At 30.5% G+C, this 21591-nt stretch overlaps 1 protein-coding gene across 6 annotated transcripts in view; it reads left to right on the forward strand.

Annotated features, from left to right (window-relative positions):
- Positions 1-21591, forward strand: part of LOC111040164 (acetylcholine receptor subunit alpha-like) — a 177806-nt gene that overhangs the window by 111342 nt on the left and 44873 nt on the right. For 5 of the 6 annotated variants that reach the window (XM_022323934.1, XM_022323933.1, XM_022323935.1 and 2 more), the window contains exons 5-7: positions 3968-4148; positions 14361-14476; positions 19148-19316. In XM_022323934.1, coding sequence (XP_022179626.1) covers positions 3968-4148; positions 14361-14476; positions 19148-19316 — 466 coding nt within the window. Of the gene's footprint in view, positions 1-3967; positions 4149-6449; positions 6631-14360; positions 14477-19147; positions 19317-21591 lie in introns of all 6 variants that reach the window. The other variant, XM_022323936.1, reaches the window with a different exon arrangement.

Here is a 21591-nt window from a genome sequence, read left to right on the forward strand (position 1 = left end):
AAAAAAATTGTTCCCAACATTTTTTTTCGTAAAAATCTTCTCCTGACAATTATGAACAATTAAAAAAAAATTGGAGCCAAATCGGCCAAGCCGTTCTCAATTGATGAATTGTTATACATTTTTGGCTCCATTTAAGTATAGATTATTATATGCAACTGGTGTATGAGTCTTGACGACTTCGACTCATAAAAATCAAATTCTATGAAACTTTTAACCGTTTCCACAATGAAAGTAGGTAAAATGGTTTTATTGTAGTGGTTAACCATGAATTATGGAAACCCGGTATTCTTAAATGAAATGAGCATCCAGTGAATTCCAGTTTCGAAATAATATGTGGTTATTTCAATAGCTTTACTTGAACGAAAAATGCCCTGTCTTATGGTTTTGTTCTGTTGTAGGTACCCGTGTATGTATATAAACGTGTGACTATTGGAGGCTATCCCGACATACTTTTCTTAACAGTAGCGCTGTAATTATCTTTTGAAATCATAATGGCGATGTAATTACTTTTAATGATAATAGGCAGACTGAAAACTACTATGGTGTTGCAACCAAAGCACAAAATCATTTAATTTCACGTAGAATAACCATATGTAATATAATAATAGTATAAACGTCTCAACATCTTTATTTATTTTTATTGAACAAAACGTTTCTGTATCAATATAAATTGGAATAATGTAAAAACCCAGTACTCTAAATAGGTAGTAACCTACAAAACAATTCATTGCATTATTTTTTTAAAAAATTAATGCGTTTATGAGATTTATTATTTCTGATACAAACATTTCAGTATCTCACAACATAAGTAGACTTGTATTATAAAAAAAATGGGTGTACTCTAAAATAGTATTATAAATTAATGTGCATATTATATTATAAGCGTGTATTGTTGTGTCAATAATTTATTTGATTATTTTTAATGAACTAAAATCAAGTAAGCCTAAACGAATAAAAATAAAATTATAATTATTGTACTTCTCATATTTTTATTTAAAATTAATGTTGATGTTTATTTTCCAATAAAAGTTACCGAGGTACGTAACTATTGAAATATACGCGTACACGCATCAATATTGCATACCCAGAGTGCCGTGTCAACTATTTGTAATGATTGAGTCATAACTTATAATATTTTTCATGATTACCACGTTGAATTACTTTTATATAAAGTGTATTGCAGTTAAAAATATACGTTCCTTTTGTTTGATACATTGAAATAATAGTATGTTAAACAATAAATTTGAATTTAAAAAAAATGTGGTACGAGAACATCGAACCTCGAATTAACGTTGAATAAGTAAACTATTTGTCATTTTCTTCAACTGTAGTACGTACGTACCAATGGATACTAAATATTTAAAAAATATCTAAAATAATTTAGTTTATTAAGCAATAACCATAAGTATCGGTACTTGTATGACCTATTTAAAACGATATGATTACAGTTCTTAAGACTAAATAGAGACTTACATCAATGGTAGTTATGGCAACCATAAAAATATATTGTATAAAATATTCGGTGGTCCAACTAACCCTATGTTATCAAAAAAACTGTTTCTTAACTGATCGTTTTTAGTCCATTACGTTTGTAAGTCTTCAGCCTCGAGCAGTTTGTACTTTAAACTTAAAAAATATATTTCGTCAATATATTATAACTATAGACAATTCAAAATGATACTGGTGTGGACTCGAATAATCTGATTATACGTAATAATTATATTTATTATAATAGCTGCTTTGTTACAAAAATTAACCTGGTCATATTAGATATTTTAAAATTATTTACAGTTTAAAACAAAAACTTTGCTATTTTTTTTTATATACATTTCCAGTGATATTTTTCAGAGTAATTTTTATGTGTAGCTGAATCATTTTATTTATTATTTTAATAGTAGAAGATTGCAGTCTCATCTGTATACTATTTACATAGTGTCCAAAAATAATTACTGAAACACAGTATACTTCAAACAAACAAAGAATTATGTTACGGCTTTAACAAAAATTTTAAGTTTATTCGTACCACCCAAATTAACTGCGTGATACATATTTTGCGTTGATATCACATATTATATTATTATGTAATTTATTCGGAATGATTTGAAACACGAAACGTCCTAACGAGTACTCAGGGAAAGGTAAACATTAATTTATGCGAGTCACAATAATGGTAATAGCGACTCGCTTTGACGAAAACCGGGTAATAATACCGATTCGCATTAGTTGTCAGGAAATACCTGGGTAATCATCGCTATGTGGCAGTTATCATTGTCCACTTGACCACCAATCATAATAATAATGCGAGTATATTATATTATTACTGTATTGATCCATTACAGTTTCGTCCATTTATTGTTTCTGCTTAGTACGCGATTTACAACCTGGTGGTGGTGGCGGTGGATTGTATACAATACATGTATGCATGAATGGCGATATTATTATAAAATAACTAAACAATATTATGTTGTCGGTGGACATTTTTTTCTTTTTAATTCGTTAATAGTTAATAAGTCATTAATTCGGTTCACGGTAATAATATAAAGTAATTTATTATTTTAGTGTACACGTTGTACATAAGGTTGAAATATTAAAATAATATTTTAATTGTACGACTGTTATATAAACTATATGTAACATATATAATTATAGGATATAATTATGTGACATTATCGATGTTCGATATGGTTTGTTAGCCATGACTTAATTGTGTACATGATGGTAAAGTAATGTATTCAACTATATATTATGATATGTGACTATTATTTTATAGCTCGACAGGTCATTAGTAGACAAGTGTCTACGAGCTAATGGTCAAAAATCATTTTTAAATAGGTGTTCAATATTTGTATATTCAATTTTATATTCCATAAGTGCAATGATAGGTATTTCATTTTATTTTGTTTGTGAATTCCTATTTTAGTTTAAAATAATATAATTCTACCGTATTATCATCCACGCCTGTTCAAAGTCTTTTATATTTTTAATTTTGATAATTTAAGTCACTTATACACTTCATCTGGACTTTGGAGCCAATGTTTATGTTATTTCGAAACGGATCTATAATATTAATATTGCTTGTTCAACTTTATAAGTGTTCTCCACATGAAAGTTTTCATTTAAACTTTATTAATAATAACCAATAGATACATCTTTCTGTTTGCTTAGAATATAAAACTAAGAATAATACAGATGATTCCCGAATAAACTATTGTCTTATTCATAATATTATGAGTTTGATACGATATCCGATGACTTATTAATTACCAACTTATTTTTTCGTTAAATAAGTTCATAAAGTTAAATTCTTCAATATTATTGTATAGGTATCATTATATTGTATTGTACATTTTACGAAAAAAAAGTTTTAGATTAGACCGATATAAATCGAAATAAAGTTGATTGCAATCGTTTTCAGCCTATTCAATTATTGTATTTTATTTCAAAACTTAAAAAGAAAGCTAACAATTTTATTTCAAATCATATTTATGTACTGTATTATTGCCAGTTTAATTAAAAACTATTGACTCTTTGAGTCACACATTATGTTTTTCATCAAAAAAGTAAAAGCAAAAATTACATGTAAGTATCCCTACATAATTTATGATTTGTTATCAAATGATGACTAATTGATCTAGAACGATCAAACAAAAAACAAAATGCACAGTGTTACCAACATATGTTCAACTGGCTGTGGTATAATACACATTATGCATCGTATTAATAAAAATATTTATATCGTAATTTACTCTCAATTAGAAAATATACGTCATCACCGGGTAAATGATGATGATGATGATGGTGATGATTTTTTTTCATCATCTCGCACACGCAAGTCGTGTATACTACGGTACTGCACGTCATATGGGTTTATGTTTAGGTATACTATATACTATAGGTGTATAATTATATAGTCCAGCTGACGACGGTTATGTTGCAATTTGTGTGTATTCTTGTGTATTATCCGCAGCGCCGATGGCAATTTCGACGTGACGCTGGCCACCAAGGCGACCATATACCACGTAGGGCTGGTAGAATGGAAACCGCCGGCCATATTCAAATCGTCGTGCGAGATCGACGTGGAATTTTTCCCGTTCGACGAGCAGACGTGCGTGTTGAAATTCGGTAGCTGGACGTACGACGGATTCAAGGTACCCCCCATCCCCTACTCCCCCCCCGCCCATCAAACACACACGACCATGTGGCCATAAGAATACAGTGGCAGTTGGTTCGTTTCAATTTTACAACGTGCAACCAGACAAAAAAAAAAATTAAATAATGATACCTTAAGTCATATTTTTCTGCTCTGATTACGCCATACTATTAAATAAAAATATGCATCGTCAACACTGCGATGACTAATATCTGTCTACGACGCGACGGATCGATTTAGTTGTTCCGTTATTAAATTCACTCTCTTTTTTTTTTGTCTCCCACACACGAAAAAGAAATATAACTTAAATAACATTATGTTCACTGTACCTTTATGGTTGCTGTTGATGTTGTAATTGAATGTTGTTTTTGATGTTGTTGTTGTTGCTGTTGTTGCACTCGTACACACGAACAAACCGACTTGCAACCAAAACACTTTACTATTATTATTATTATTATTTTTTTTTTTTGTTCATGCATAATAAATTTACTGTTGTAATAATAAAACATGACCTTCGAGGACTCAAAGTCCTGACTCCTGATCTATCAGCGCTGTATATATTAAAAACGCTTAAAAAAACTATATATTATATAAGCTATATACCTACTATACACGTATTTCTATTATTATGTTATCTATTCCTTAGTATTGTTCGTTATACCTACAATAATTTACTATTATATTTCTTCTTCATAAAAATAACTTTCTTGTACACTGTATCATGTATAATATCTACTTTACTTGAAAACATTACGCCTATCGAATGTTTGATAATAAGTAATAAGTAATAACACGTGGCACCGAAATACGTGCTTGTAGGCACACGTCCATAGCACTAAATATAATAGCTTGAATATTTTTAATTAAAAAACATTATTATTATTATTTTTGTACAATATGATTTCCTCGTAATATTTAGTGTATATTATGTCGATCGAATAAGTGTGCGCTTCCCGGCTGCGCGCGAATATAAAATAAATATAATATGTAAATATGTGTGTATAAAATATATTAATGTTACTGTCCGTGCAAAATGCTCGAGAATACCAGCCAGTTAGTATAATTGTGCTTTATGATTATCTCTCCGAAAATTGGCATTCCTCTCGAAATAAAAATACACGATTGTAATTAAACGGGAAAAATAAAATCTTTACGGAATCGTCCTAATCCTGTTTAAAGCCTAAACATTTGTATCGAGCCAATACGCTTTGCATATTCAACGATTATTTTATTTATTCTCAGATCCAATTCTTAAATGATTAAATAGTGTAATAAAATAATACGATTTAAACTTCGCTACCGCCTATTCCCTCTTTATATATTTATAAATTCAAAAAAAAGTGATTCTGGTTATACAACCGTTACATTTTGATTATAAATTAAAATATTCTCAATCAATATGTTAATAAAGTAACTGTACATAATTGGTCTTTATTCAATGTTTACAATTAGAATTAAAATACACAATAATTCACAACTGAATATTAAAAATATATAAATAATAGATTATTGCATAAAAAAAAAGGTTTTTCGTCTTCTTGCACATTTTTCTAATCAGAGTAATATTTGTTAGAAAAGGATAAAACAAATTCAAAAAGACGAATAAATCAATACCGTTATAACAACATTAAACAAATAAAGTTTGGTGTTCATTAAATAATTTCTATTAAACAACTGTTTTTATAAAGTATGTTATTTCGTTTACATAATATTACATATTTTACTTTCCAATAAGATTTGGTATGCAAATAATCAGGATGCTTAAAAAAACATAGGTAGCTTAGTTTAAGTTTAAATTATCTATCTTATGACGATTTATATATATTTTTTTTTAAATGAAAATAAGTTTCTCAAAAGTCTATATTAGATTGTCTATAAAGGTGGTTTTTCGCATACTTTGTCGTGAAAACTATACAACCATTATGATTTACTCCTAATGTTATAATGGAGATAAAAAATAAAAACGATAATTTATGGCTCACTAACCGACGAAAACATAACATCGTTAACAATACATGTAGGTCACGGTGAGCTACGACCGCGTCGTCACCGATGCCTTTGTGGAGGGACCACTAAAGTTAAACGTAAATAAAAAAAAAATATGCAATAATTATTAGTATCGTTATAAACCATGTCAATTAGTGTACAACACATAATATTATTACGATGTGTTATTATTGTTATTGCAATTATCATTATTCTCGAGCATTTCGCCCGGCACGTGCGCAGCGCACAAGGACCGCGTACAATTATTGTATTGTCAGTAGCCTAGTAGACGTGGTATGTTGTGTTGTTCCAGTGCGGACGGTAACTACGAGGTGACCCTTATGACAAAGGCCACCGTTTACTGTACGGGGCTTGTATTATGGCAGCCACCCGCCGTCTATAAGTCCTCGTGCTCCATCGACGTCGAGTTCTTCCCCTATGACGTCCAAACTTGCGTACTGAAACTAGGAAGTTGGACGTATGACGGGTTCAAGGTGACAATGATAGTGTACCGCTTGGCCGGCAAAAAAAAATTTCTTCCTGGTTCATCGATTTAATAACATCATATTATTATTATAACGTTTTAATAATATATATTATATTATATTATATTATTATGCCGTTTGTGGCGGCGGCTCTGCAGTAACACGATAATATCGTAATACAGAAATTATTATTTTTCGTGTGCATTGCCGTGATACGCGTCTTACAAGGTCATCGTCGCCGTAGTCGTGTCGCTCATCGCAATCGTAATGAACTATATAACAGCATTTTAATATTAATATTATCACCCCGGCCGGCCGTCCACATTAACGTATGATAATTGGTGGAATAGTACCCAACTCTATTTTATTTATTTTTTTTTTTGTTTTGATTACCACTCGCTGGTGGACGATTCTAATGTTAATTATTCAAAGTGACGAGAAATCCGTCGACCGACATTTTTGTTTCCGTCCCGCGCGGGACCATAATATAATAAATAAATTGCTACGTCTATGTGGAAAAATCCAATTATAATTGTTTGACCTTGGGGAAGTGATTGCGTTTGACTGGTAGAGAGTTTGCTTCACGCACCGTAATGGTATATTCGGTAGTTAAAGGTACTTAGTAACAAAAATTATATAGTTGTGTGCACGTATATATTACATAATATTACATTGTAGCGTAATATTATATATTATTATGTTTCCTTAGAAATTTTAGACAAACTTACGGCAATATTAATTGTACTCGATGAACCAGGTACACGCGGGGCTTGTGTGATAATCATTTTGGGTGGGTTCGTTTTGTTTCGCTGTTGTGATATGTCTTGATGATTGTGTGACACCATAGGAAAAAGTTATACGATCCATTATTTTATACTACGCCCATTATAATAAGAATAACAGTAATAATAATAATATAAAAACCCATACTTATAACGGTCATGTTACTGACAATATATTTTCTTCGGCAATACCGATTAAACTTAACGGATGGGTATATCGAGTATAATACATAATATTATAAACAACACTGAGGGTAACTCGTGGACCCCGCGGGCTTATTTTTAATATTCATCCGTAGGCTGACAGCTATAATATTATTCTATGATAATGTAATGTATACGACCCTATACACACACACAAAGTTTATTTAAAAAAAAAAATATTTTATTTCATTTTAAACCCTGGCTTTTGATAATGCGTGTATCCCGTTAACCCGATAAAATAAATTTAACTCGATCGTTAAGAATAAATTACGTCTATATACGTTCCCGACCTATTTTGAACTTGTTCTCACACGTTTATAAAAAAAATCCAGAACGACTTTAACACATTTATGACCGTTATATTGTAAATTGTGTCAGATAAAAAGTAAATTTTTTTTTTATTTATTTAAAAGAACCTCCAAAGTCCATAAAAGTCGAACGACTGTTTAATAGAATTGTCCACGGCATAGAGAGAAAAAAAATCGAATGTAGCTGATGTCCAAAAAACTTCGTCTTGAAAAGTGAACTTCCACCAAATTTGCCTTAAGCGCTCGAAAACGTGTCAACGAACAAAGGCGCACGTACGCACTATATTGTGCCTCTTCTCTCATCCGTCCAAAACGACATAATATTGTTATTGGTTTTGGCAAAGTCCCGTACTTAGTTTTACCACATATGTGTGGCTCCGGCAGTGAGCAATAATATTATAAAGGATTCGCTGAAAAAAACACGACAACGACGACCAAGTGGACAAATAACGGATTAAAAGGGCCGGATGTGATATTAAATGATATTAGCCGAGAGCTTACAGGGTGGTCGTTAAATTGAGAATCAAGCATTCTCATAGGAACCGTGATGTATACTCAAAAATTATGGAAGAATGTATGTCAAATCATTGTACCTATCTGATAAAAAAATTATGTTGGTAAGCGTTTGAATAATTCATATGATAATAATAATTTGAAAATTCAGATTCGCGCCTGAGACGTATCTCGTCTGGTTTATGGAAAAAAGTCGCCCAGTATCATCTGATGGGGAATAGGCGCCGTTCTGAATTATATGTGATTCGCTCGCTGAAGCGCGCAGCACTTTAGGGCGACCGGCGGCACCATAGACCTTAATATGACTTTACTACTAGACAAGCACAACTGTGCACAACTATAACAACAGCACTACGAGCGGCGGTAAAACATCTCGCAGTGATGTAAGCTGTCTTGGACCACAGGTGTACATATTTACAATAATTATTGTGGAGTTGAGCTTTAGACTGAACACATAAGCGTTCCTAACCTGTCAATTCGGTATTGACAATAAATTGTATACTTATGTATACGGCACCATTCTACCGTGCTTACGGAGTCAACGAATCAACAAAAAAGTTTCCTCGATTTTTGGCAAATTTCAACTCACTACTCATTGTTTGTCTATAGTTGTAGTATAAGGACTTTGGGTGGCGCACTGTTCGCGAGTGCACGCATAACCGCGTCCTATACCGTGGTCCCGGTAATCGAAACACAAAGGCCATGCATCACGAGGGCGACGCAGTGCTATGATATCCGACGACGACGATAATATTATATTATATACTCAATCACTGATCATATAATATTATATGATGCGTAACTCAACAATAACAGGCACCGAATGGCCAACACACCCGACTGGTCAAATCTACGGTCGCACATCTGTCTCGGTGGTCGTTGTTCACACCACAATAATATGATGACTAACGACTCGAACGATTTCTTCATACATGGAAGGTTGTCGAAATTTGATGATTCGAGGTCACTGTGTGGCGAACACGAAGGCTGATAAAGTATGATCATATAATTAATACAAAATACGACGCCGTGTATCTATCAGGCAAGTACACAAAAAAATATTCGGGGTTGGTGAGGGTGTCATAAACAAATTGTCACCTATAATTATATGTTATATATTACATAATATGTATTTATATAGTAAAATATTACAACCCAGGCGAAATAGAGCAAGGCGCAGGCATCCCATTGACGGTCACTTCCACCTCGTTAACAATTTAAATTTTAATTAATGATTTCGCAAATATTTAGTGTATATACTTCTATGACGGTTTTAAAAATGTATCTTTTCAGTGAGTTTAGAAGGCATTATGCCAAAATTAAATAGTTGGGGGTTAGGGTCTTGAATATTTTCACCTATGCCGACTATTATTATTTATATTCGAACAGAACTGTCATGCCAACAATTTGCGGAAAAAATTCGATATTAAGGCAGTGGGTTTTTTTCCAAAAACAAAACACAGCGCGATGCGTGGACATAATATTTCACCATTGTGCTCTATGGTGTTATGTACTAGGTATTATAGCATGCCTCTTATTCCCAATGCTATTAACACGGTAAGCCTGTGGATATAAAGTTTGCAAGAACCAGCCCGTGGCTGTACAATAATTTAGACTCGTGAAACTCTTCGATATTCATTCTCCACCCGCAATAGGATAAGGCTGAAGCATCTTGGCGAAACAAAGCAATTTGTGTATAAAACTATTTCGACTCACTCCATTTAAAATGTTATAAGTATTTTTTTCAATTCCAAATACGATACTTTTGAATGAACACTACCAAAAACGTCGTGTGTTGTATTTACGCAGACAACAAAACAAAAGACGTTGCATTTTCTTATTTTGCTTCCATAAAATACACGTAAGATCTAAATTTATTTAATTCAATAACTACAACAGTTTATTTCAATTTACTTCTAAAAGCAATGTTCCAATTTGTATAGATAAAAAACTATTATCATGATAGTAAATTTTACTAATAAGAATGTTCTGATTCTTGTAGCCTGTGGGTGCCTTCATATTTTTTTATTTTTATGTGCTTTTATAATTTTAATGTCTTATAATACTGTTTTATTCACATCACACGAAAATACACTTCTCTAAAAAAATTAAACGAATACTATTAGAAATATGTACCTAGTATATGTTTTTAAATGCATCGTTTTTGATTTATAATTTCAAACATGATTTATTGAGAACCAGTAACTAACTAAATAAATTATTATAAACGATAGGTACATAGTAGTTATTATCCACAACGTATAGTAACTATAGACATAGGAAATTTAAATACAACGAATTATTTGTTGTAAATATTTACTCATGGAGAAAATCAGGATTGATATCCACTAAATATTGATTTTGAAAAATATATTATTATCCATCAAAATAAACATTTTCCAAGATTTACGAGACATTTTAAAATGTAAAGATTTTTTATAACCCTCCGGTATAATAATATAATATCCATGTTTTATTTTATTTTATCGCCGACGTTTTCTCGTCTTACGATCACTAACGCCATTTTCAGACCCAAAGTACTATGCCCCCGTAATCTTCAACATTAGAATGTCAAGTAGGTATAAAGTATACTTTCAAAAAATAAAAAAATAAATTATGCTATTCTCGTACCTTTATCGTAAAATAAAGCTGACTATATTAGAATACCGCACACTAAACAGAATTGCCCCAACAGATAACAAGGGTTGTCCGACACTCCAACGTATAAATAAAACTTTGACAAAAAAAGCATTTAAAATGTACCTATTACGAACGCACTTTGTATTGGTGTTAATAACATTAATAATATGTGCCTGTATAATATATAAGTATGTAATGCAGTACGGATTTTATTGTTTCCAAAAATATTACACTGCCATTTCTGAAATACTACTTAAGTGTTGGTATAATGCGTAAGATTCTGATAAATGGAACATAATGATTAGGTAGTGTTCGCTTTTGGTGGGTCCGTTCCAACTGCGGTCGGGAAAGTTTTTGAAATATTTCGTTCTCGTTAGTACCCTCGTGACCCTTAATTTTGACATAAATTACGACGATTCATTCACTCTCCAATTGGATTATTTATCATTAGATAAAATGTATTTCTTAACATCCAGAACTGTCAGAAATTTTAGTTTTCGTCCCAAAAACTACGAAACGCCATTGGGGCCCTATCTGATAATCGGGGTAGGAAATGTGATGAGGGATTAAGTTCTCAAGTTTAACATGTATCTGGAGATATTCACACATTCGCCTAATATTCATTGTCAATACCACAAGCTCACATTGTTAAAACCACAAAATTGGTTGGTACATAATAGTTTTACTTACGTAATTTAATGTATGATCCTACTCATATGAATAATTGGAATTAATTTAGAAATGTACAATAGACAGGGAGTCGAGGTCATTTGCATAGAACCTAAGAAACAAAATGTAATTAGCCGAAACGTAATTATCATTCACTATATTACATAATTTTTAATCAATAAAAATTAACAGCGTATTTAAAAAAAATATCTTACTATTCTTATTATACCTATGGTATTATAATATTAATACAAGCAGATAAATATAAAAATATTCATGAACCATTAATATTGTATAAACAACGTTTAAATATGCTGAAAAATATTTATGTTTGGTCAGTTAATATTTTTTCAATCGGTTATTATTTGTTAACGCCTATTTATGATACCGTAGAGCTAAATATTATTGCCTTTTAGTACACTGCTTTTTTTAGCAACATGGTTTGTTCGTATTAGTATTTAGTTGATTATTTAGTATTTATTTTTACTTTATGTTTTTAGCTCTATTTAATAGTCTTTATGCTTCAGTAGATTTTCGGTTTTGAATTATAAAAGATTTTAAAAATTGTACACAATATAACCTCCAATATATTATGTACAATTTTTTTTATTTTCTCTGTACTTATTATCAAAGAAAGCTACGGAACGAAACTAATTTTTTCTATTGAAAAAAAATCAATTTATTGCCCAAACAAATAAAACAAATTTAAAAGAATACAAATTCATTCTTGATATTAATAATATAGTTATGAATACAATTTTTTTTCGGCTATAAACTGAAAATTCATTTTATAATATCTCCCAATTTTGATTACCGCCATATTGTAATTAGTAAAAATATATATAATATGTATACCAGGTAGTATAATTATTATGGCGAGTAAAAAAGTGTTAATTTGAAGTGTTTTACGTATTTTGTTATTAATTATGTCCAATATATTTTACGAATCAAATATACTGATAGTTGTAGCCATGAATACAGAAAAAAGGTCGAAGGGGGCATATTATGATTTATGAGTCACACGAACGTTTCTAAATATAGCTCAAATTAATTTTACATGACCACATCGAAAAAATGTATACCTTGAAATTTTCGAGAAATCAACCCCCAACCCCCTCCTGTATATGTATTGCCTGTATACACTATTACTGAACACCATACTGAATTACTGTTTATGGATACTTAGTTTACTGTCGTCGGTATTCATTTTTTTCTTCAAAAAATCATAACATGTCTCTCTTTATAAGTTATAACTGATCCCGGCTAGACAATGTGCTTGAAACTCACAGTAAATCGCAATCCATAATATTGACGTCATGTTTCCATGTAAAATGACATTTCTCTAATCAAATAGTAGATGACTATTAAAATGTAAGTGTACACAAATAATGTATTTCTATAAATTATTCGAGAAACATGATATTATTTTAATATATTATTGTTATCAGTCATAACTTTAATTTTCCCAAAACGCTAGAACACCACGAATCGACACACATTGGTTATTGATATTAACTCATTGTATTATCAATATAATATAATAATAAAATTATGTTACTTAGTGTGTGATTTTCTAATCAATTTTATTACAACAGTTTTCATTCACATTGTATTCTAGTTTTTTTTATTCTCTTGACAAAGGAAGTTATTATTTTAACACTACGCAGTCGGTCATAATGACACTGTCAGAAAATCGTTAAACGTTTTCAGATGGCAGCTTTGGTACATGCTGTAAAATAATTGTATTAATATTTCACAATGGTTGTACGCGACTTATTTGAAAACTTCGTGAAAAAAATTTAAAACAATCGGTTGACTCATCCATATTTCCAAACATATGATTTTCGTATTCACTTATAATTATTAATTAGTAGAATAATATCAAAGCTTCAATAAAAGTCATCCCATTCTTATTTATCATTTTATTTTGTTTACTTTTCAAAGAAAAAAACGATTTTATTTTAAATTTTGGAATAGTCTTAATTAATTCAAATACGAAAAACCCTTGGATTTATTGATTTTATTTTATGTTTTATACTAATATTTTAAACGTGAAAACATGTTATAAAAAATTTAGGTTTAATATAAAATATTACAAAAGTAAGAGAATATTAAAACACCAAGTTCTAATTCAACGACAAACTTTTTAAACTTCCCTTTTGCAACTTTCTACTACATTTTTTTTTTATAAGAAACATTTTTTTTTAAACAATGGGATCAGCGAATATTGCACTACACATTTTGGCACTTTAAACAGTGTTTGAAATGATTGTAATTAATTCTACAATTTAAACGCGTAATCCAATCCTCAGAAAAGTAAATGCAACCTTAGTAAAATTCCTTTAGTGGAATGATTAAAAAATAATCACATTTTATTGAAAATCTTAATCTCACTGCTCAAATTAAAAAAATAACAAAATACTTTTCAAAATAGTGAGCTAGTGCGCTTACAAGAGGTCATTCAGAAACTGTAGGTCCGTAGCTTTCTTTTATGTCGCCCCACATTATCATAATAGTGCAACCGGCCGTGTGTCGGTCCGAGTTAATGTAAATTTTTTTTTTTATTATTACCTTTTTTTATCATAATGGAACCAATGAAAAATGCATAAGAGTCGTTTTGCAGGTAGACTTGAGACACATGGACGAAAAGGTCGGTTCGAACATTGTCGACGTCGGAGTGGATCTCTCAGAGTTTTACATGTCGGTCGAATGGGATATACTGGAAGTACCTGCGGTCAGGTAACATATTAAAAATAATTGAAAATGTGTAAACAAATGCATAAATTGTGAAAAAAATAAATTACTCACATATGTCTACAACGGACATGTATGTCTCTTGCGAGTGTGTCCTAGATCGGGACGCACGATTTTTGTAAAGGCACTCATAAATTATTCAACATTACGCGATCCATATATATTATATAAAGAGTACACTATGTATACCTTGGCCACTTTCTACGAGTCACAAACACAAACTCTATACGACGTACTATAGCTTTATTAAACGGCCGACGATCGTATGCGATAAAGACGAGTTTCTCGTTAAAAAAAAAACCCTAATACGATTCTATTTTTTTTTCTTTTATTTAATATCACTTTTGTTTTTAAGACGATTCCGCAAAGAGCTCTCATAAATCGACAGTACTGTTAGAAATTCGTAACATATGATATATAAGAATACGTGTCAGCAGCATATTGTTACAAAATCCATTTTGACATTCGTAATAAAAATATTATGTAAAATATAACATATTATCATTATTTTTTACTTATACAATAAACAACGTTAAAAAAACAACAAATTGTTCACGCTCAGAGATTCGCGATTACTTATTTTTATTTTGTCGTTACTCTGAAAAATAAACGAATATATTTTAATGGGGCGGAAAGTTTTTTTTTATTTACATTACGATGTGCTTTATAAAGTCAAGAATCGTAGTTAGCTTAGATTTTGGCCCTCAAACTCATTTTTTTGGTTCGAATGAAAACTTTCTTTGCTTTTAGTAATATTTCGACGTTGAAGATATTTTCGCAGATAAGGAGAAAAGCATTCTCCATTAAATTTTCATTACATTATTTTACGTGATTCGTATTCTGTTCATTTCGGTGGTCATAATAATATAACCGTTCAAGACTACTGCGATATTATTTATATTTTAATTTGTTAAAAATTAAAACGCCGCTTATCCTTTTTCTTACCTACCTTTATAACAATGTGTCGTAGTCAAGATGTCAATTAAAATGTATATTTAGTTAACACAATAATATACTATTTCCACTTGCATCGGACTTGTAAAACGTTTAAACGGTTGCAAATACTTGAATTGAATTTTTAAATGACCATTGGTATCTATATTTTGTTTTGTTTTGATTGTGATAACGGCACGATGATAATAAGTTTGGACGACATCTACTCTATGATAACATCAATCGAGTTATTGGAAATGCCATTTTCATTTTTGTGTCAAACGTGACGATAACCTTCTACACACTTACACGAATGTCTCACTCACTTGTCGCACTCAATATTCTGAACAGCAGGTCAACTTTCATAACCGTTTCGGCTGTTGTGGGTTTCTCGTTTCCATATTTTCCTACAATTCAGATCACGATGAACAGCGTGTTAAGTTTCATGTTAAATATATAATAATCGAATGTTCAAATGCTTTTTGAACGTTGCTCGAAACCTACCGATGCGTATCTTAGGAAGGGGCTCTTAGGATTTATGCACTGCTCCTAAATGGATGCATGAAACCTAGAAAACTTAAATTTGTCCGAAATTAAATACTTAAAAATTGTTCATAGTAAACGCCATGAAAATATAATATAATAATATTGTTAATGCTGGGATTATCTAGATAGTAACCTTATTATCTTTATCTTATCTAGATAAATACTAATAAACTGTTTCAAATGATCTTAAGAATTGATCTAAGATAAGGACATATCTTATCTAAATGGTTAAATAAATTATTCTAATCAAAATTTTTCGGTTTTAACTTTTAACAAGATTATTTGATATAGGTATTTTAAATGTATTCACATTGTCATCGGTTATTGAGTCTTTGTTAAATAATATAATGTATGTATTATAATATATTACGATATGTCCATAGAAGTATCTGTGTTTATTTCAATATTACTATCTAAGTAGGTTATACTTCTAAATATTAAACGCCAAATACACACGAGTATACGGAGTAGGTAAATTATTATTTATTTTCGTATGTCTCTTTTTTACATAAACAATGGTACTGCATAAGGTCCCTTCATGGCCTCACCTATCAGAAATCGAATATCGTGTAATGACACTAGTCGAATGTTCGTCGAGTTATATAATATTTTTGTTCATGGATTGTTATAATTTTATAATTTTATCTGTTACTACAAAACACTGAAACATGTCTGACAAAATTTGTAGATACTTCGATCACATTTTAAGTTGGTAGTAAAATGGTAGAATCATATGGCTATTGGGTACACCATAAATTTCATAAACAATTTATTATTTGTGCATAGGTAATATTATTGCTTAATTATGTTTATCTAGATAAAAATAAAATCTTACTTTATCAAGATAAAATATTCGTAGTTTTTCTTTATCTTTATATAGATAATACAAATGTAGTTATCTGGACTCAGCACTGAATATCATACAATGATTAGGCGTGCAATCAAAATACGTAACTCTTAATATTTTAATTTTTTTTTATTATTGACCCTATTTTGGACAATAAAATTACCCTAACACATATTTTTACTGACTAGTACCACCTACCTACCAATGGTGTTCTTGCCGACGGTTTTATTCCGCATATAACTATATATATTTATTCTATATATAATATATAGTTCCACAGAGTGTAATCGACTGAAATAAAAACATATACCGATAATGGGTTAAAAAAACTACCCGTGGACAAAATCCAGCACGTACCGTATTAAAATACATAATATTTTACTATCATATTTTGATATAGTTTGTTTTTCGTATGTTATATCATTATATTATAATAACAATCGTCGGATCAGATGTTTACCAAACACGACCAATTATTGGGTTTTCCACAATCGTTAATATACACTAATAATGATTCCCAGAAAACTACAGAGCTGTATTAATATAATCTAATATTATAATATAATACTATATTAAAAGAATTACCTCGGAATCGCCGCTGTATTTCTCTCTGTAGTGTCACGTATGCGAATATTTTTGCTTTGGAGGGACGTTTGTATAATATAATTATTAATTAATTTGTTGTTCTGTCCACAACTCACCAACGCGTGCGACGTTTGAAGTGAAAATAATAGAACAGTTAATTTTATTCTAACGTATATATTATACTGTGGATGTTGTTTCGTGTGTCATATTGTCGATGTTGTGTCGTGACGTTAAAAATATTACATTTTTTAAAATTCTCGGGTTAATTAATTTCAATTTTTATGTTTTGATAAGTACTTAAATGTCTTCTTCGCAAATAGTAGGACTAAGAGTAACGCTGTAAAAAATAAGCACAACTAAAGTAAAATTTGTCTCCACTTGATGATACATCTTCAAATATCAGTGAAAAAAACTATAAATAAGCAAAAAGTACCATAATATTATCAACTTCTACCATATTCTACCAGTTACAATAGCCACGCATCACAACGTATACTGAAACAACGATACGTTGTTTGTTAGCGCCGAAAGTGTAAAACTAAACACTCATTTATATTTGTGCAATTGATGAGGAGTTAGTGGGTAGTTTCCGCTGAGGAAGTTTTTGAGACTAGAAAATGTTTTTTAGGGTTATTCTTAGTACTTTGAACTTAAGTTAATAATCTATGTATTTTATTTTAGCTTGCATAAAAACATTGTAGAACAATGTCGTAAAATGAAACAATGTGATACATATTAAATATGCACCTATTATTTCATATTTGTACAATTTTGATTTTCATGTGTTATATAATATGTCGTTCTAATTTTACTTGATTCTTAAAGGAAAAATTTTCATGAAAAGTGAGAAGTATAAATTTAAAAGACCTTTCCTCGCCTATACATATAATATAAATATTTTTTGAATGTACCTATAGAATGGAAAATTAACTTCATTATGGTGCGATATGAAAGAAAAAGTTCAATCCATTATAATAAGTTCTTTAGTTTTGAGCCTTTCTACTTATTCTCTGATTGAAGTATACAATATACATGAAAAAAAAAGTTTTAAAATCTGAAAAACTAATAGGTAATAATTTAAGCGGAACTATATGTTATTTTTTCTAGTTTTGTAAGCGTTCTTGCGTTCTTTTAGAAAAAAAAATGTCAAGTGAATGCCATTTACATTTTTGTGATTTCAAAAATATATATTGGAAGGAAAGCTGAGGCCCCTTGAGTCCTACCCCACTTAACCTCACACATGTGTAGTGGACACACATATATACATATAAGTGTTATTATTCACAAGTTTAATCATGGTAAGATCTAAAGATTGTTCATTGCTCTCGAATAGGAACACTTAACGTTGTTTTTATGAGAGTAAAATCTCGATTTTCCAACTTCATTCATAATACGACGTTTGTGAACAAATATTAAATATAACTATTTTAGTACATTTTTTGATTTGACATAATACAGTGTAAGATTGTTCACATTTCCTCCATATAATCCAAGAGCGTATTTCAGTCCCCAAAAATCATTTTCAGAATAATAACTTATATTATAATTATTCGTTAACAATATTGAGTCGCCCCCGTGCTCTTCTAATCCACAAACCGTTTTGTGTTCTCTTAATTGGATTATGACGTGGCACTCCAAACCGGGCATCGTATATTATAATCGAAACGCGATATAAAACAAACACGATTAAATGTGCATTGTACTGTAAACACTACCGCCGCATAATGCCAATTATCTTTTTATAGGAACGAAAAGATCTACCCGTGTTGTGACGAACCATACTTGGACATAACGTTTAACATCACCATGAGAAGGAAAACGCTTTTCTACACGGTAAACATCATCATACCATGCATGGGCATCTCGTTCCTCACCGTTTTGACGTTCTACTTGCCATCCGACAGCGGTGAAAAAGTAAGAAATTGTTTTTATAATCGTTGTATCTAAGTACTTGTACCACAACCACATACCACTCATATATTTATGAACTTAGCTAATATTATACTCGATCCTGAGACAAATTATTATTCTTTGAAATGCTTATCGTAGCTAATCGAAAAATGTCGTAACATATAACTCATTTGTATGGAACAGTGGAGAGAGTTATGGTAGACAAAAAATAATTATATTTAAAAAAAAATGTTTTAGATAGATAAGTATTTTTAACGAGTGAACGAGTTAGAGGCGCCAATGATAACCATTGTGTGAAATAAAAATACATATACATTTTTTTTGACAATATATCAAATGTACCAAATATAAGAAATTCTTAAGTAATAATGTTAATTATTTTACACCCCAATGTTTCTGCTTTAATGTCTGTTTTCGGCGTTTGCTGTGAGCTATGGTAATAGGGGTGCATAATAATAATAATAATATTATTATTACTATTCATTTGAGGTAAGGAGTTATGTCAATTAGCATTTTCGTCTACGATTTAATCGGCTTTGTATTACGATCGTTAATATAATTCATATTTTAATTACACGTCACGAAATTAGTGGTTTCGAAACGCCGTTGTGATGGTTCTCTCAGTGTTTTCACATCGATCACATAATCGATCGGGACACGACGTGGATAATTTCTCTTCGGCCCTAAAAGTTGTGATAGGAAACGTGACCCGAAAAGCGAAATCACTTGGGTAAAGTAGTTACGTATTCGGCCTATGTTTATTAAAACGACTTTTTAGACAAGTTGGGATTGTATAGTCACATAACGTGCCATCGGAAAATGTCCAAGTTTCCATTTTACCCTTACACAGTACACACCCATTGTAGACCAAAACAGGAATCGAAATTTAACGAAAATTTAAGAACCAATAATTGATTTTTAAATTTATAAATAAAAATAAATAGTATATAATTTTGAACCCACCTTATTCGGATTAAATTTATTGGTGTCATCAAATGTTGCCTGATGACCACACGAATTATAATACAACATTTCTGTTGTAATTTAATTATTGTACTATAATTGTTTTCTGTCGTTAATCCAAAGTGTTCACGAGTTTTTAAATTTAAAAAATGTAATCATCACTTATGTCAATAAATTAGTGATGCATAACCGTTGGTCGCGTTTTTTTTAAATCAAATAAACACTACATTAGAATAACGTGAATCAGAATGTATTTAAATGGTTTGTCCTCGGTTATATATGCAATTTATAAGATAAATGTTACAATTTCGATAGATATGTCATCATCTATTTCAAACTCATTTTGAATTTAACTCTGTTTGTATTGATTACGCCTAATGTGTCGACAATTATTTATCGCCGTCATGCATAATATTACTGTTCAGTCAATTAACATACAATCGGCCACGGGACGAACATTATTGATCAACCATACAAATATTGTATCGAATGGAATGCGTCGAGTCGAATCGTTTGGAATTAATAATTTATCCGTCTAAATACGAGATATTTTTTACTGTTTTTTTTTTTTGTTGTTATTGTGGCTGTTTGACAATGAATCACAACTTCACAGTTAACAATAATTTCCAATAGCAAAAGCCAACTTTGAAGACTGTTTCTATCGGTTTTTATGAAAAATACGTGGCTCACATGCGTTAAGTATATTTGAATCCACAGTAAAAAGATCTAAACAGTTATATTTTTGTACTTTTATAATATGATACCTTATATGGGTCAGGGTCGTTGTACGCCATAGGGGTGAGTTTTCCAGCAATATGAGCTCTTCCAGAATTTTTTTTTATGTACACGATCACACAGATATTAACGCACGAGTCTCTCATATACCCACCTACGTATTGTATAGTGACACGTCTTAAGTGCCCTTGCTTTTGAAATAATATTCTGGACATAGTACTTTTTCCGACCGTGCATTTTTTTGTGCATAACGTCTAAACTATATACTTTCAAGCACTTACTATTCTTCAGAATATAACTTTTTTATAATCATGCATAAATATTATATCGTTATATTATAATGTTTATTGATCCGTGTTAAACTTATACATTTTGAATTTTTAAAACTATTTTAACATTTACTTTTCCTTCACACGCTTAATAATATATTATACCGACATTATATACTTTAAAGTACATAGTATAATAATATTATGGTTTCAAAATAATAAATGTACACATTTGTTTTACGATCAATAAACGTAATATATTATATTATTTATCATACAGCTATAACTTGGATGATTCTACTCAAACGTAT

This window comes from Myzus persicae, unplaced genomic scaffold (assembly GCF_001856785.1).
Source record: "Myzus persicae strain clone G006 unplaced genomic scaffold, MPER_G0061.0, whole genome shotgun sequence".
Classification (NCBI taxonomy): domain Eukaryota; kingdom Metazoa; phylum Arthropoda; class Insecta; order Hemiptera; family Aphididae; genus Myzus; species Myzus persicae.